This window comes from Tinamus guttatus, unplaced genomic scaffold, assembly GCF_059628265.1.
Source record: "Tinamus guttatus ecotype Peru unplaced genomic scaffold, ASM5962826v1 Tinamus_guttatus_pri_ptg000048l, whole genome shotgun sequence".
Classification (NCBI taxonomy): domain Eukaryota; kingdom Metazoa; phylum Chordata; class Aves; order Tinamiformes; family Tinamidae; genus Tinamus; species Tinamus guttatus.
The window spans coordinates 11263910-11282625 of record NW_028288582.1 but is presented as its reverse complement, the minus strand read 5'-3'; the positions used below and the strand labels follow the sequence as shown (position 1 = coordinate 11282625).

The 18716-nt window shown below is 43.7% G+C and overlaps 1 protein-coding gene across 1 annotated transcript in view; it reads right to left on the bottom strand.

The window, feature by feature from the left end:
• The window catches only part of SYNE3 (spectrin repeat containing nuclear envelope family member 3), a 32449-nt gene extending 13959 nt beyond the window's left edge, over window positions 1-18490 (bottom strand). Inside the window, exons 1-12 of the mRNA XM_088539711.1 lie at window positions 18338-18490; window positions 15261-15433; window positions 14525-14834; window positions 9706-9867; window positions 8570-8914; window positions 7314-7450; window positions 5245-5392; window positions 4321-4503; window positions 3944-4087; window positions 2780-2914; window positions 1530-1691; window positions 647-810 (exon numbers count right to left, since the gene is read on the bottom strand). Of these exons, the coding sequence (XP_088395837.1) occupies window positions 647-810; window positions 1530-1691; window positions 2780-2914; window positions 3944-4087; window positions 4321-4503; window positions 5245-5392; window positions 7314-7450; window positions 8570-8914; window positions 9706-9867; window positions 14525-14834; window positions 15261-15433; window positions 18338-18481 (2207 nt within the window). The 5' untranslated portion in view covers window positions 18482-18490. The remainder of the gene's footprint in view (window positions 1-646; window positions 811-1529; window positions 1692-2779; window positions 2915-3943; window positions 4088-4320; window positions 4504-5244; window positions 5393-7313; window positions 7451-8569; window positions 8915-9705; window positions 9868-14524; window positions 14835-15260; window positions 15434-18337) is intronic.
• Window positions 18491-18716: the final 226 nt, after the last annotated feature.

Below are 18716 nucleotides of genomic sequence, written 5' to 3'. Positions count from 1 at the left end.
AACCAGCACACAGTACAATCAGTTTTGCCTCAATTTAACCAGTCCATTTTTTGTGCCTATTCTATAACTATTTATGTATGAATACACACACAATCACACATGTATGGTATTAAATTTTAATACAGACTAGCAAATCTGAACAGAAGTTAGATATTGCACAGTGGGACCAAAATAAATGATGGCTGCATCTTCCAATTAAGGAACAATTTTGGCTGCAGGTTTCCGGCTCTGCAAAAGGCACATATCCCAGAGCAGCTGCAGCCTCCTTGGAGATGTCCCCAGACAAGACGGACAGGAGAACTGGCAGACGAGCCACAATGGCAGTCAATGGGTCTCTGTCCTACTCTCTCTGCAATGTAGACCACCCCGTGAGGGCAAGGCAGACCCTAAGGACATACTGCCTATTCCAAGCGTGACAAAAAGGCAGCTTTACAGACTGCTCTGCATTCCTCAAAGTTACGGCGTTTTAAGGTTATGGTTTCCAAATTACGAGTGGTTAAATAAAATCTTAACTTCCTTCCCTACTGTTGCAACATATCTGTTCACTTTCACAGCACACACCACAAAGCATCAAGTACATCTGGTCATGCATCAGGAAAGATCACCCCTTCGAAGTAACAGCAGGAAGATGCACATGGCCACTTACTTGTTTGCCATGTCTTTGAGTGATCTCCAGGACTCCTTCAGTTCATTTAGCTCTGCCTGGACATGGGCAGTCTCCTCTGGGGAAGAATTCTCCATGACTAGCTGGCCATGAGCTTCCACGAGGTGCAGCTGGATCTCCTTATCTGGAAACTCAGCTAGCAATCTCTGAAACGTACAGCCCTTACAGTTACTCCTAGGTATCCTGAGGAAAGCAGTCTATGTCAGACTGAAGGCCATGTTCAGTCCAGGACTATGCTGGTTCTGTTGACACTAGCTAGAAAATACCTATCGGGAAAAAAAATATGCTGTGGATTCTTGCAAAGGGCTGACACAGGTCAAACAGCTGATGGCAAAATTTTAAGGGAGAATCTGTCAGTGCATCCCTGCTGTAGCCTCCCTATGAGATACCTTGTTTTTCTCTATGAAAACAAAAGCTGCCAGTCAGTTACCTACCAGAGTGATTTAAGCATGCAAAATACTGCTACACAGGATAAAACGAGCAGCTATGGGAGAACTTAGTTCAATACAGCATAAGGTTACCTAACAAGGTTATGTTCAATGTATTGATTCATACGTAGAGTCAAAGATGGGCATTGTCCAGAGAGACAATTCCCTGGCAGAAAGAACTCCTTTTAACACCACATCTCATTTGTTGTTACTTTAGCCCTTTCAACAGAATCTCACTGTTCTGTTCTTTTATCTAGCTCCACACCTCATGGCACAAGGCAAAGCAGCAGGGAGGCAGCTGCAGCCAACAGTTCTCTGAGGAGTAGCAAACCCTCATTGTTTCCCCAGGCAGGAGCTCCTTGCTGTGAGCCCCTTCCCCACCGTCTGAATGCTGCAAAGCCCATATTTAATGCCTTACACTGAGATGCTTTCCTCACCTCCAGGTCTGCCACCCTGCTCTCGATGCTCCGCTCCCCCTCGGCACGCTGGTAAGACTCCAGTTTCTCAGTGGTTACTGTGATCCACTGCTGGAGGTCGGAGAGTTTGTCATTAAATGCCCAGTGCTTCTGAATGTGCTCCTCACTCTGCTGTATCATCATCTACAAATAATAAAAATAGGTCAGCAACTGAACACAGTCAGATAGTGGGACCAACAGTGTAGCTAATGGCATGGAATTTCATGAACATAAAGAAAAACAAACAAACAAAAAAACAAAAACAATGAATGAGACCCAAAAGCTTTAGCATCAATGGCATGGAAGACCTATCAACAGGCACCTGCAGGCCTGAATATAACCACATGGGGGGGTGTTAAGCTCTAAAATAACTCCCTTTCTTTTCAGTGGAAAAAAACATAAGGAATGAGATTCTTTTAGTATCTCAACTAATGTTAGCTACATTTTACACACTTTCAACTGGAATAGCTGTATAAAGCAGCAGCTTTCTTCCACACTTTTTTGCTGTTTCGCAAAAAGTCCAGTTCAGTAATAAATGGAATTACTGAAGCTGAAGCTAGAAATCCACAATGCATATTAGGCTAACACTTTATTATAGGTAATTTTATCCTGACCTACATAACTAGAGACCATTTGAGAGGCTCTTCCAAGATTGTTGTGAAAGGAAGTTTTATAGTTATGTTTACAAACTACAGAAAGCCTTGGGTCAAAATGAGTACTTATGCAATAGCAATATATGTATTTTTCTCATTAACTTTTAGGTTACCTAAAGCTAAGCAAGTTGATATAACTTTATACATCTGTACATATACACACACCAATAAACATTGGTTCAATGCTATAGTGCTATCCAGGAATCCATGGACAAGTCCAAGGATCTCCATGTTAATACAGCTCTAAAATCCATGGACAAGTCCAAGGATCTCCATGTTAATACAGCTCTAAGCTCTTCTGATCAAAAATCTCAGGCCTTCTCCACAAATAATTTATCTAGATTCAGAACCCGTGTGCAATCCCATTAGTGGGAAATCACATTACAAAGTACTATTACTAGCGGGAAATCACATTACAAATAACTCTTCCAGGACTCTCCAGTTACGGAGAATGTCTTCAGCTGAAATAAAAATATCAACTGCTCAAAACACATTTTTATATTGTATTTTTTTTTTAAGAAAAAAAAACAGTGACAACTGCTAGCTTCACAGGCAACTAAAAACTCTTCCTTATGTTACCTCCAATGATCTCTTCAGAGTCTGAGAGTCAGATGACAGCTGGTTCATTTCATGCCTATGCGTGGTATTGGACTGAACAAGCTTCTCTACCTCTTCCATTTGAATTGCAAGCTCTGCCAAATCATCTTGGAGCATCTGCAGAGGAAAGGACAGATTGCACATGGGTGATATGCTAGATGTAACATGACCCTCCCTATTGGTACACAACTGCAAGCTTTAAATACAGTTAGCTTTATTTGACAGTGTGAAGGTTAATGGCAAACAAACAAAAACCCCAGCTGTCATTAAGCAAATTCATTGTTTTAATGTCTAAATGAATATTTCCAAAAGAAATGGTTAGTCATTCTTACATGTTACCAGCTGATGACAAACAGACAAGGTATCAAGAAGCTGCCAGAGGAGAAAGGGTACTACACCGAAGTACTGCAAAAAGCTATGGTGACAGTACCCTGTGGTCACCCCAGTGCAGTGACACAATATAGCTGGATGTCCCCGATACATCATGGCCAAAAGGAAGAATCACATTCACCTTCTCTTCCTCTCCTGCTCTTCTCTCCCCTCTCCCAATAGCCTGTGCATGCTTTAAGCACCTCTATTGCATGCTGAACTAATCCTAAACACTACCCAGGTAGAAAACAATCATCTCTTTTGTTGATTATTTTTTCCTATTTTGGACAGCTGAATTAGTTCTTGGAGTAAAAATCTGGTGAATGTCAAGCTTTAAACAAGGAAGAGTGAAGGAGCAAGGGATGTGAAGGAGGTGGGAGAGTGGGTACTCCTTATTTTGGAGGCACTGCACTTTTTGACTGGTTCAGTTTATCTTGTGCAGTGTCATCCCCAGCAGGTACTATAAGAACATGTTTTTCTTTGGCAATTAAAAGTAGCTCAAGATATTGTGGCACCCATAGCTCTAAGCTACTACTTCTTTCCCTTGTACACCAGTTTGCCAGTCTTTCAGTTGCATTCCTTCCATTTCTTCTAGTCCATGTTATAAACTGGACCAAATGAAATTATCTGACACACAACTTAATGAGGGGATAAGGTGCTGAATTTCTAATGTTAATAAAACACAAATACTGCCTCAGATGAAATGATCTTGACTATGTGTACAAACATGATCATAGTTAACTTTGGACAGTGTGGACAGGCATTTACTAAATGTACCTGGAGCCTCTGCAGTTGTGTCTTTTTACCTAACAGGTCAGGCTGTGGTTCATTCTCTAGATCTACTTTGGCCTTGATTGCAGATAATTTCTTCTGCAAAGGTGCAAAACCAGCATCGAAGTCCTTATGTTGCAATATCAAATTCTGGAAAAGAGGAAAAATACCCACTATTGAACATTACGCCCTTCGCATGTGTTTTTTTTTCTGGTCAATGTTCATCTCATACAAAACTAAGCCATACTATGAATATTTGATTAATTAAAAAAAAGAAAAGATATTGGGCACAGCTGGTTAGTACTAAATTTATTGTTGTAAAACTTAATGAAAGATTAATCACTGTCTGTCACAGACAAAACTGTAGATGGGCTACAGCTCACCTGCAGTTTATGCTTGCTTTGCAGCAGACCTTTATGAAGAATTTCCCTCTCCTCTGATGCTTCAGCTACTTCCACGAGAAAAGACTTTGCTTTTTCCTCACCAAGGATATTGTTCAGCAAATCTTTCTTCAGCTGTAACATCATCAACTTTTCTTTAAACTGTGAGCTTTCAGATAGAGCAGCCTGAAGGAGAAAAATTCTTCCAGTGAAATCATAACTAAAATAAATTAATCACATAACCATGTTATCCTCATGACAAAGGGAAAAACACCCTGCTGGGCCACCAAAGGTAACAGGAGGTACCTGCATGGTGCCAGCTAAAGGGCAAGTCTTTCTAGTAATGTCAGAAACGCCAGGCCTGCATCCATTTGGTGAACAGAAGAAAACTGCTCCAGAGAGAGTTTTCTGTGCATGGGAGAGCCCGGGAGAAATGACAGCAGGATGGCAGCTTGGACAGAAAGGACAGCTTGAATGCTCATCCCAAGGACAAACTCTGTCCCTATTCATGGGCATGTTTATTCCAGAGATCAGAGAGATGATGAGGTAGCAAACACCTTTTAGGGCACATGCAGACACCATATATTTGAATCTGCAACCTGTATTACCACATGCTTATTAACAGAGTTCCCGCCCAGGGAGATTTGGGGTTAATACCTAAACAATATTATAGTCATTGCTAATGACATCTGGTATTTTAACTCAGTTTAAATCGACAACTCTAGCTCACCAAATGGAGGGGAGAAAATTAGATGTTCTATTACAGCTAGAGGGAAAGACTGACCTCTGTTCTGTGGGGTTTCCTCTCATACTGCAAATGCCTTTCCAGCTGCTACTCTCTGACAGCTGCGTGCAGGCAGTTGTTGGCAAGGCTTTGGCAAACACAAACCAAATACCAGCATTTGAGCTTAGTAGTAGATTTCTTACCTCAATCTGAGCCAGTGTCGGCTCTGGAGTATCCAGGAGCATCTTGACTGATGGCTTCCACTGTTCAAAATCTTGCAGGGGATTTTGAAAAAGCCTCCTCAGTTGACTTTCTGTATCAGCACTCATTTTAGATGTCTTCCCTCTAACCCTGATAGGATAAAGCGACAAGAGAGAGAGGAATTACGAAGAAATCTGAGTCCAAACTTCCTATTCATCAAGGCATGAATTAACAGAATCCTCGTGTGTAAACCATATCCTACACAAAAGGCCTCAGTCTTTTTTCCTCTCCGAGTCTGGCGTTGCCTCCTGACAGCTGCTCCGTCAGTCAGACATGTCTCACAAAAACTTATTTAGACGCTGTGAAACACATGGTTCTTGTGCCACTACATATCAGGAATCACTCTGCGCCCTAGTGCTCAGCTATCTTGCCTTGTACATGAGCACCAACATGATCTACCAACAATAATATTATGGGAGCAGTCTCACTGACCACTGGGAGAAACAAGCCAAAAGCATGCAACATTTAACTGCCGTTGTCTGAATCATTTTACAAACTACAGAGCATTAGCCCTGTAAAAATTAAATTAGAAACAAATTGTGACCTTCCAGAGTTACCTACAAAAAGGGGGGAAAATACATAATCATTTTTGTCCTCAGATCTAATTTTTTAAATATATATGCAGAATATATATATATGCAGAATCACATACACATATATGTGACATACATATATTTTTATCTCCCTACATAAATTTCTTTGTACACACACACACACACACACATATATAAATCTATACACATTGCAGGCTAAAGGGAAAAAGCACACATTCATTCAATATTCCTTTTTTGCTTATACAGGTTAACCAAAATACAGCTGAGCAATAAGGTTCGGTCATGACACACCGCATGCTGCTGCCTCCTGTTTTTCTAAGCTTTCCTGACCTCCCAGCCTGCTGAATCCTATTAGAAACGGCAGCACTCAGCCCGAATTGTATATTCATTTGGGAATGGTATCCTGCAGATTCACAGCACAGGCAGACAAGAGCGATGCCACAGGCTTCCAAGGCAATTAACTCTGCCTTTCTATAAAAGCAGAAGTAATAATCTTACCTGTATCATTAGGATATAACTGAGCTAACCAAAGACAAGTTTGCAAAGGCCAAAAGCTCTGCAGATGGAAAGTTTTGATATTAAAGGTCCTTTGTCATTTGCTCTGCTGCTTCTGCCAGGCTCTGCATGAAGCTGCCACACTTTGCAAAGAAGCTTCGGAGAGAAGCTGGCAAAGAGCAGCTGCCATTTTCTACTGAGAGGCGAGTTCTTGTGCCTTCTCTGCTTCTCTCAACATTGCTTGCATATTAATTTTTAAAGAGAACTTTTTTTTGTAATGACCTATAACCCCTCAGATTGGCAGCACAACTGGTGAGAGGAAAACAAGCTCGAATGCAGTAAAAACAAACAAACAACTGACCTTTCTTCTTCCTCAAAAAAAAGATCCTTTCTTCTAGTTTGCAAATTTTGCTGCAGCTCCTTTACTTCCTGATTCCAGGCAGCCTGGAAACGGAAGCACTGAAGTCTGGGAGAGGCTAAACTTTCAGTGTTTCCAGCCCAAGGCAAGTTGAAAACAGGAGTTAGGCATATATGCCGTCAGGAGAAGGGGGAATGAACTCTGCCAAATAATTGCTAAGGCAGATGAGTCATCACAACAAACTCAGAAAGGAAGGGCATAATTCTTCGGATCCCTTTACCACTGCAGCTCATATCCTGATTTTCTAGTTGCTATCATGAAAGGCAAGCAAAATATATAAATGAATATACTATGCTTAGAGGACTAAATTAGCTGCCAAAAAAGCCATTTTCTCCAAACCAGAAGCAGTATTAGTGATGCAAGAGCACTACTTGAAAACGGCCAGCAGCCTGCAGCCCTAAAAAAGGGGCTAAAATTGGCGTTTATCTGGTAAACACCCTTCTTGTCTAACTATGTCACCATGTCAGACAGCATTTCACACGTTTTTCCCAGGCCCTTGTCTGTGTCCCTTCAGCGTCCCCTACGTAATCAGCCTTCCCAATACCTTTGATACTCCTGCACGGCAGAGACGACCCTTTCAGCGTGAGGCTGCACGTCCTGCGGAAAGCGCAGCAGTTCCCGGAGCTGAGCTTTGAGCCGCTCGGCCTGGGGCTCTGCCGCTGCCAGGGACGCTCTTGTTGCCTGAAACATAGAAATAATGAGCAAATCACACCTTTGGTTGTGCCTTGCACATGAAATGGAGCGATAAGACTGTCTCTCAAGGTAGGCACATTGGGAGCCACAAATCCTCCTTCTGCTGCCTTTTTTTTTGTGGTTGTAGTGAATGTGGACTTTATTAGACAGACTACAGTCTCAGTAACAGTTCTGCGCCTGCTGCCTCTCTCTGTTGTCCTCATACCAGCCAGCCTCTGCATCTGATCTGCAGGTCCAGAGGAAATGACAAACAAGCCAAATTTCAGTTTTCTGGACCGAATGTGAAGTGCATGCTTGACATGGCTTAACTGCTTCTGTTTGCATATACAGATCTTCCTCAAACACTCCTACACACAAGAGGTTAATTCTATAGCTATGTGGGGAAGAAAAAAGAACAAACGTAGCTGGATTGTACGACTTTGTATTTTGCAGATCCTGTTCACACATACTTTTCCCAACTCAGCCTGCTGAGTGCTAGCCACATGAATAGCAATGAAAGGTATTTTGAAAAATGATAATAAATCTCCCGAGGAAATGACTGTTAAAAATTCTTACCTACTTTATATCTGGAAAGAACTTTTTAATTTTTGTTTTTTGAACAGTTTTATTTTGGTTTAAATATTAGATTTTTACAAACTTCAGATTTCTTCTTAGATATGAGTATATATCTCCTGATATCCTCCTGGGAATACAGGTACCCACCTTGCACAGATGAAGCATATAATAGAGAAATGGCCTCAGCAAATATCCCAAGCTATAGACGTATATATACTCACATATATTGAGACATTATTTTCTCTACTTCTTTGTAAGTGGAGGGAATTGTGTTGTTTGCTCTGCATTGTGCCTTTGAAGTCAAGACACAAACTTCATTACTTCCTCCATATCATCCCTTATGCAGAGTAAGATAAAGATCAGAATAGTTAATACCACTGTTGCTATTCACAGTTTTCTTCAATTTCTTCCATACACACTCCTACTCTTTCCTTATCACTTTTCAGTAATGGGACAGGCATCTGCTGGATGAGATTAGGTACGTTCAGCCTACAAAGAGGAGGACTGCATTGATGCCTACCGCTTTTAGGCCTACAAAGGGCAACAACTTACACTGCATTTTCTCCACAGAGCTATAAATTCATCTTCATTCTTCTGCCCTGACCCACGGTCCAAGTTGTTTTCTAGTCTCTGTAGATCTTTTCTGAATTCCTGGACATCTGCTTCTAATTGTCTGGCTTTGGACTCATAGGCACCCTCTGATTGTAGGATCTTGAGCAGCCTGTTCTCCTCCACATTACACAGCAGCTTCAACTTCTCCAAGGCTTTTCGCAGCTCTTCGAGTTCATCCTTCATTCGCTCAGCTCCCAGCGGGGAGGTGTTATGAATCACATCTGCACACTGATTTTCAAGATGTTTCCATTTCTTCCCACCACTCCTAATGTTTTTGGCAATTTCCTGCAGAAAGAGAAGGTTAAATATAAATAAGCTGCAGGGAGGGCAAATTTGGGAAAAAATAAAGGTGAAAAATGGGAAGAAAGTGTAAACATCTCTTCTGGCTGCACATACTTATTTCTTCAGTTCTTGGGTGAAAGTATGCATGATATATTGCTTTGCATTTAAGAGTCTTCTGAACAATGTTAACTGCTACAATACGGGCAAAAAGAAACTGCTGAAAACATTTGCTCCCTGAAAATACTGACTTGACTTTCAGAAATCCTTGTCACCTGAGGTCCACAATGAACATAAAGGAGCCGCAGGCAATAAGAGAAATTGATAATCAGACCTTTGAGAGATATAAAACTAAGTAGTTCAAGTGATGGAACCAAAATGCTACAGATTGTTTTCAAAACAGGTCTTTCACTGCCGACTTTAAACTTTAGAGCCTGAAGGCTGGCAGGTTCTATTTAGATCACATTTACCAAATATAATTAATTTAAAATACTTTAAAGGCATGATTCTCAAAGACTAATGTAATTGAGGAAAATCAGGCTTTAAAAAAATCCTGACCAGCCTGTGACTTGTGGCAGAAGAATTGGGAGAATTGTACATACCAATGATTTTTCAGTATTCTGAAAGATACAGAGCATATACTGGTATAATCTCTGCTAGCCCATTTTACACCAAGTAACACCTTAATTCATAAACATAATTCTTTTCTAAGAACATTTTTTTATGACTTAGGATGTATAAGAGACATGGAGGATACACAGGCCTGGCCCCTCAGCGGAAGTGTATCATATAAAGACCTTTAGTGCCTTTAGCTTGTCCTCTGCTGAAGCCTTGGTTCCTTCTCTAACGCAGCCGTTTAATCTTTCCGTCACACCGCTGAGCCACGACTGGAAGTGGCTGACGTTTGCGCGGTACCGCTCGTGTTCCTTGGTTATCTTCTCCAGCAGTTTCACTCTGCTCTGTAACGAGAGACGGCAGCAGCAGTGAGGACAGTGCTTATCTGGCTCTCTTTGTGCTGCAGCCCAGAAAATTCGAACACGAGTCCCTTTCAGTGAGCCCCCGCAGCACGCGGCTCGGCAGCAAGGCACAGTTCGCCTCAAGTCAGAGGATACCAAAGTGCATAAAGGCTGTCCCATGTCCTGCCCATGCTGCACTGCCTCTGAGCAGGCAAAGTGCAAGATCCTCTCGGGAGGATTTCTAGCCTGAAAAATCCAAAATCCATATTCCCTCATTGCAAAATTAAGACACAAAAGTCTGTTTCTGATTTTGGCTTCAAGGGGGCAAAAGGATGGGCGATTCAATAGATTTCCTTTGCCTACTTGTCAAAACGAGAAAGAGATACTCAGGGGTGGGTGCATGCAAATTATTTCAAAGTATTCACTCTATGAACAGGCTATAAATAAAGCGACTGCAGATCTAGCCCAAAAGTATCCACCAAAACCATGCAAGCCAGCAGCTTGTGTACTTTTTTGATTTGCAGATCACAAATGATCCTCTGGTGGTAGTGCAACCCCTGGAAGTCAATTTAAGATTATGGGCAGCAGGCTTGGTTTTCTGAGTCACTCTGTGTATCCTATAGTAGAACTCTGGATTTACAGAGGCAAGCACACACCGAGTTGCTCACAGCTGATCCAGCCTGACAGCCCTAACAACAAGGTAGGGTCACATTTGCCCAAACTATCCCTGTTTCTCAGCTGAAGGTTAGTCCTTCGCTGCAGGAGATTCTGCATGACTCATGAAGAATCCTGTCCCGTTGTCTCACTAATATAATATCCAACCTACATTTTATTTCCAGCAATGCACACTGATTTTTATCTTGCCCTTCCCCAGTTGTCATGGAGAAAAATTAAATTAAAGTATGGTTACACTAGAAGAAGAAATGTGTCTCTTGTGCAATCCCATGCAGCACTTGCAAAGGCTTTGCAAACCACTGGCATAATGGGCAGAACTGCCTGAGCTTCATTTTCAGCCTAATCTGGGATACATCCCGCGCCTCCGAGCACGGCTCGATCCCAGCTGCTCTCTGCAGAGAACAGGACGGCTGCAGCTGCAGGCAGAAGCTTGGGATTGCCCCCACAGCCCCTCGTCTCCTCGAGCCTCTACGTGCCCCCATTAGCCTCTTGAGCTCACGGGGACGTGCCCACGGAGTGGGACAAAGCCATCACCGCCTGGGTGCCACCAGGCCTCTCTGCCAGTGCCTTCCCACTTGTATTCTTACCCCTGCCAGCACGTGCACATCACGAGCGACTCCCTAAAGCAGCTGAGGTGCTCTGGGGCCAAGGAGGGGCACTTAAGGGACAGCTGGGCACAGTGCTGTGCCCCACAGTGCCTACCCAGATCCGCACACCTGGGCAACAGATCCAAAGGCAGAGTTAGGGCAGCAACCTTCTGTGAGCAAGACGTGCCCAGAAGCCCTCGGCTGGCTGCTAGACACCCCTGCCTTGCTCTCAAGCCCGTGGGAGGTGCACAACAGTCAGACAACTCTAGCTCTGATCTGCTCACAGAGGGCAAGGAGATGACAGGAATGCAAAGAGATTTTGTTAGCTGTCAAGCAAAAGCCTAATCAGCTGCTGGCTGAACCCTCACGGAGAGGTTAGGCAGGAATTTTTTCTAATGATGCAAAAGATCATTTGCTGCTGGGTTTGCTCTTTGGGAATGGGACAGCACTGAACTTCTCCTGCCTACTCATGCACTTGGAAAACGTGAGACTTGCTCAGCAAGGATGTGGCCCTGGAAGAAATGAGAGTGCTGAGAGGAACTGAGCAGTCCCCAAGGGCCGCAGAGGAAGAGATGCGTCAGGACAGGATACACCCAGCCCTGGGCACTCACCAAGGGAGCACGAGGCACAGGAAATCCTTGCCCAGAGTTCTCCCTACAGGCGAGGATCTGAAACGTCAGACTAACCTGCAGGCCCTGCATCCCTTCCTGGTACTCCCGAGACATGGAGGGAAGGCTTACAAATATCGAGGTGTGAATCAACAGAGACAACACGGGAGCGAAATATCTGACCTGCTGGGCCTTCAATCTGAATACACTTGAATAAATATCAACAGATTGTATATTGCAATTTCTCCTACGATGTTCAGTTCACTATTTATGCTAAAAAAAAAAAAGAACACCCCTCCATCTCTGCACATTGTTATTTTATCAGTCAAGGAAACGTGGGAGGTGGCTGCCACACCTAGAAACCCACCCCAGTCAATGCAATGAAAATAACACGTTATTTTAAAATCTGTCAATGACAAGGAAACATGATAGCATTAAGGTGGGAAATATAAAACAGATCAAAACCTCAGAAGCTCACACAGGCCCCAGAAGCTCACACAGGCCCATACCACAGGAGTAAAGTCACCATTTAAGAAACACTGTCCAAGCGCTTGCCTTCTGATAGAGCAGGACAGCTGCACAGCCCCTGGGAACGCTCCTGCCGCTGTGTGTGCCGGTGCCGCCGGCAGCACCTCCCGGCTGGCAGCTCGGGGCTCGCCTGGGCCCGCCATGCCCGTCCGGGACTGGCAGCTCAGCACTCGCCTGGGCCCGCCATGCCCGTCCAGCCCGGCCTGGTAGCTCGGCACTCGCCTGGGCCCCGCCATGCCCGTCCGGCCCGGCCTGGTAGCTCGGCACTCGCCTGGGCCCGCCAGGCCCGTCCGGGGCTGGTAGGTCGGCACTCACCTGGGCCCGCCATGCCCGTCCGGGGCTGGCAGCTCAGGGCTCACCTGGGCCCGCCATGCCCGTCCGGAGCTGGTAGCTCGGCACTCACCTGGGCCCGCCATGCCCGTCCGGCCCGGCCTGGTAGCTCGGCACTCACCTGGGCCCGCCATGCCTGTCCAGGGCTGGCAGCTCGGCACTCACCTGGGCCCGCCATGCCCATCCGGGGCTGGCAGCTCGGCACTCGCCTGGGCCCGCCATGCCCGTCCGGCCCGGCCTCCCTGCCGCCCTCAGCCCCTGCGCCTCTCCCATTCACTCCCTCCTGCTGCTGCAAGAGGTGCCGGGGTTTTTAGCTGCACTTATGCTTTCCAGAGTGATTCCCAGGGCACCGGTAACCCTGGCATTAGCTAATGAACCTGGCATTTATGGCAGCTGCAAAATTTAAGGTTTCCCAATCCCCTTCTTTATTTGCTGATTTCTGAAAGAGGGATTTCTTAGCTGCATTTTCTCACTCCATCTTTCTGAGAAATGTGGTATTTGTAAGCAATGCTAAAGAAAAGAACCTCCTTCTAGCATCTCTGCTGGATGCAGACATACAGGTATATTTTAACTGACTACTATGAGCCACTTTCTGATTCCATTTACACCACCATCTACCCAAGTCAGCTAGAGAAATTACTCTGTGCAAAATGAGGTCAGATTTAGGGTCAGTGTGTTCAAATGTCTTGCTGGAAGAACTGCTTTATTAGAATATCTAATGACAGTTTCTTGCTTACAAAACAAAGACAAATTTTAGTTAGATGGGAGTGAGAATTTTAAAAGGCAATCTCGAGACATGACCCTGAATTCCCAGAATCCTTCTTATTCTGAAAACCAGCTGCCTTGTAATGAAGAGAAAGGAAGAAGAATTTAAAAAAAAAAAACCTCAAAGTTGAGGTGCTCGCCTATCAAAGGCTTTACAGGCCTCTGCAGCAGCTGTAGATATAGAATTTCCAAATACTCCTGTGGGGTTGGGTTTTTTTGTTTTGTTTTAAGAGAATTGTTACAGCAGCTGTGACTATTTTATTACTAAATAAAAAAGTTTCACATTTCAGGATGCTGCCAACTCCTACATGTTACAGGGTTGGTATCTGTAGAGCAAGCAGTGTGATGGTCTAAGCACCCCCCTGTTGCTCCAGCAGCGTGATTGAAGTTAACCTTGTATTATGATACCCAGGGAGGGACAGAGCACAACTCCATTAACGAGATGTTCACTAAGTGACGGGGGCAGATGGCAGAGCCAATGCAATGAAAATTATTCATTCTTGCATCAAGTAATTCCAGTTTACACAATTCTTGTAAGCCATTATGAGACAGAGAAGATATTTTAAGCAGCTCTGTATGCTTGGGATAGATGTATCTCAATATTCCTTTGAGTATTTCTGTTGATTGCAGCTAGTAAGGAACTCAATGGCACTTTTCTGCCCATCTGCAGGTCTCTACCCTTTAGCTATGGCACACAATTTAATCTTATCTTTACCCTTTTTAAAATTTTTATTTCTTTAAGTATGAGTCTTATCTGAAATCTATCCCCAGGAATAGCATGAAAGGAAACTGTTGGCACTTCAAGATGATCTACAACATCTCAGTATCTTACACCAGCACATCCAACAGCTGCTTAAACTGGGAGATTAGTGTCAGACAAAAACCTGTGTGTGTCCAGCAAAAATCCTCCAGGTAGCAGAACTGGCCATTCATGCCAAGAGCTGGAGCAGCAGCTGATCCCCACCTGTTTGCCAGGTCTGCAGGTGAGCCCTGGATCTGGACTAACACTCCTAAACCAAGCAACGAGAGCCCATGCATGCAATGTTTGCTGACGCTGTGGAGAGTGTCAGGATCCATCACTCCCGAAACATGACTAGCAAATACTATTCACAATTCTGTTCAATACTGTACCTTGGTGAAAAGTTAACCCACTCTTTATAGGTGTACCTGAGCTTCTTCCTTGATTCCTTCATACTCCACCCTCATCTTCTTCTGAGCATCTTCATCAACGCTGGGGTCACCTATCCTGTTGAACAAGGAAGCAGCTTCCTCTAGCAGCCTTTCCAGCAGCACCGACTGGTTTAAGACGTCATTCAGCAGAACCTGAGCATGGCTCAGCTGCCACTGCTTTTCCTTCAAGCCAAGCTGCAACTCAATGTCAGGCTCCAAGATCACCCTCATGTTGTGAATCCATATATAAAACTCATCTTGGGCTTTCAGGTACTCACTCCAGTGCAGCCAGACCCACTCAATACGGCTGTGGAGACAGAGAGAGAGATGAAATTATGATGGGATCAGTGGAGGCAGGGAAATTCAAAATGGCTTCAAAGCAAAGGGCCAGGTTTATGGCTGTTTAAGCTGTTCTCTCCAACTTCAGAGGTTGAGGATTAGCTGAGCAGGTGCTCCTGTTCTGCAGGGGAAATACCTTGTACAACTGTGTACCACTATGCCCAGCAAAACTCACCACTGAAGTCCCTAGGAAGGCTATGAAGGGAAGAAGCGTGGAGGCTCTATGGCTTGTCTCTTCCCACAGTCGCCACCTGGACCCGAGTCTGGGAAAGGCAGTGGCTGCTACCTGCATCCCAGGCAGCACAGGGAGGCAGGAAGCACTTTACGAAAGCAGTGCATGAGATAACTGCTCCACGACATCAAACAGTCCTGTGCAAAGAGCACATTGCCTTACCTGTGGCAGTGAGTAATGTATATGGCTGTCTCTTCCCACAAGGCCTTAATGTCTTTCAGCTTCAATAGTACCTCGTGTTTCTTATCCTCACTAATGCTGCGGAGAGCAGCGTCTGCTTGCACCAGAATCAAGTCCATTTTCAAGCTGCCTTCTAGCTCCAGCTCACGTATTTTCTATTAGGAAAACAAATGACACTGAAAGCATGCAAAGAAAGCAGGCAGGATTCATGACATTCGGGTTTGCCCAGTCCCTGCTGCAAAGCTTCTCTTGAAAAGAGATTACGAACTTTCTTTAGATTTGTTTATTCTAAATTCTAAAGAACTGAATTGACTTGAAAACAAGTAGCATTTAAGAAAAAAAAAAGTTTAAATTAGCTAAAAAAACCCAAAACAAACAGACAATCCCCTATCAAATGCCTGTTGCTGTGTTTTTGTTACTATTATAAAGTTATTCCACTGTGTTGCAATATGCCAGTCATTAATCTTTTTTCTTCCCAATGAGCACAGAGGCAATTTCCATAGAGAACACTTTGACGTCTCAATTTCAAGCTGCACTATAAGAAATCCTGATGCATATTCAAATGGCTTCCTGTTATAAATAACGTTTGGCTCAGAAAACAAGCCAAAAAAGCTAACTAAGAGAATTTTCTGTCTGTTATCAACTTTTCTTTAACCCTGAACTGCAACATTATGAGCTGCTGAAGATGTGCATCTTACACAAATCTGAATATAAGGAACCCAAACTTAAGCCACCTCATTTAATGTAAACTCTCTTCTTGTACCCAGAGATGGAAAAACAACACACCTTCTATACAATGTTACAGAATAAATTACATCCCAATTTGGATGTCACCTTTCAGCATCACTTCATCCGAATTTGTGATACCATCACACACTCTGTCTCTGTTGTTTCTTCCACAAAGTTTGGGAAAACTGCAGGCTTTTAGGTTTGGAAGAAAAGGCTGCTTGAACGAAAACACTGAGAGGTTCAAAATTAGCAATTACTTTTGGTAAGATTAGGTCCATGGGCCACTTGGCCAAGATGGCCAAGTAAGTTAGTGGGAAGATGAGACCAACTCACAGACCTTTGAACATGCAGGTTCACATTTTAGGAAGAGACTGATTTTTTTTTTTTTTTGGCATATATGTGGCATATCTGCATATTACGTATAAACATGTGTTTAGAACAACTACTTTCTATGAAACGAATGATTACAAGAAAAAGAGAGCAAAGGGTAAGACAGAGAAAGGAAATAAAAGCTACATTTACTGACCATCAGAAAAAATCAAAAGTAAATCTGTATTCTAAGCATTTTTCTAGCTTTTTCACTTGAAGTGAAAGCAAACAAGGGCCAAAGAGAAAGCTGTGGTTATACAGCCATTTTTCTATCCCGAAGATTGCTTTTTTAATGACTACTCTCCTTGGCTGGCATTTTCATTAAAACACGAACAAAAAATAAGTCACTGGAACAAAGCATGAAAAAAATGCAAACCAGATGCAAAAAAATGATCTGAAGAGCGATCGCTGGATTAGAAAAGAGCCAAGAAGTGGAGGAAAGCAGGCCGACCAGGCAGGCAGGATGAGGGGGCAGGAGGTGGATAAGATCACGCAGAAAGAGAGAAATAGACAGTTCAGAAATTTCTCTTTCTGAAGAAAAACAAATTCCGAATTGAAAAAAAAGACTGCCCTTCTTAACCTGTTTTTTGCGTGCTATGGGCCTCCTGAATAGCCCAAAGAAATCAACGGCTGTTGGTTCAGGCCATAGGAAACACAACAAACCTCTCTGCAGTAACTCTGCCACCTCTGCCAGGAACACACAGCTTCTGCCAAACTATCACTCTCCCAGCCCAAGTTCCTCTATTTCCTGCATGTCTTTGGACACTGCACATACCATCATCTCCCAGGCAAAAAGGAAAGGACCTGGATAAGGTAAGAGCAGAAACAAACCCACACTCAAAGAGGACACACTTCAGATTTTCATGACTGATATCCAGGCCTGTCCATCACCCACCCCTCCACGAACAGTCTCTATATGAGGCCAGTGACACGATTCACCCTTCAGCAAATCCCAGGTAAGGAAAACAGAAAGTTGAAGACATCGCTGGATTGTCATGTGAGCCACCTCCCTCCCTCCGTGTAAACTTGTAGGTATTTTAGTTAAACTTGCTCAGAAGGAGGAGTCCAAACAAGAGTAAATCCATTAAAAAAAAAGCTTATGCTAAAGAACAACTGAGAAGATCTGCCTGTTTTATTTAGAGAACAGGCCAGTTAGAACTAAAGGTAGTTACAAAAGTAGTTTCAATGTTAATCACAGAAATATCACCACTCCCTCTAATTATGGATAGTAGAGATGGGACAAACAGTAGTATTTCATTTTCTGAGATTATAAAACCAAGATAACATCTAAGGGAACTGAAGTTAAGGAATGTGAAATCACAGCAAGAGAGCAGGCATAACCTGCAAAAGGATCTCTGTGAAAATTGTTATGCAAGGCATTAATATTAATAGAAGAAATAAAAATATTTTCATTTTCCTTTCCTGTAAAGGGGAGATGTAAATCCACTTTATCAATGGCTTTTATGGGAAAGGACCAGCGTGTTACTCTAGAACATCCATTACTGAGACCTACAATCTTTTTCTACCATTGTCAGAGCCAGGGTCCTGCAGGAGGGGGAAACTGAGATGATCTGATTCTCTGCTGCTATATACCAGACTTTTGCAAACTGCTGTCTGGTACTTGCAAGCTGCAACTCAACCATCGTTTCAGCTCCTGAACACGTTTGTCTGAGAAAGTAAACATTTATTCTGACGAACCATGACTGCTGCTAGACTTTCAAACCTATCTGGAAAGTTTGGAAGCCCATGACAGACAACTGCCTTCTTTTTCTACAATTCCTGTAAATGTTTTGCAGAAGATACACTAGAAAGGAATACTGACGTAGCCCCATCCCACAGGACCAATACTCCAGCAGGAGGGATAGCTGATAGTTTCCTAAAGGAAAACCCCAGGGCTCACAGCAACAACGGCAGCTCTTCCCAGCGCCGCCGGCTCCAGCTGCGGCAGCAGCTTCCCTTACCTCGGTCTCTCTCAGCCTGGCTTCTAGGGCAGATCGAGGTCCCTTGGTGTTGTCATTGATCCTCAGCCTCTCCTGAATGGCCTTCATCCAAGCTTCTGCAGTCTCCACGCTACTGGCAAATTCATCTTGGGGCTGCTGAGTCATTGCATTTGAAGAAACTGAAAGGATAAGAAGCAGGGAAGGAAGAAGTTTTTGATCAAGACCTAAACAGGAAACTATCCAAGGCAATTTAAAGGAGTAAGGAGGAAAAACTAATGGTGCTGTGACTTGTCTAATAGTAATACCAAAAAGCTCACCCCTACAGCGGATTCACATTCCAGCTTTCTCAAATAAAAGTCTACCAGCAAATAAAAAGCGAGCGGGAAATTGTGGGAGGCTC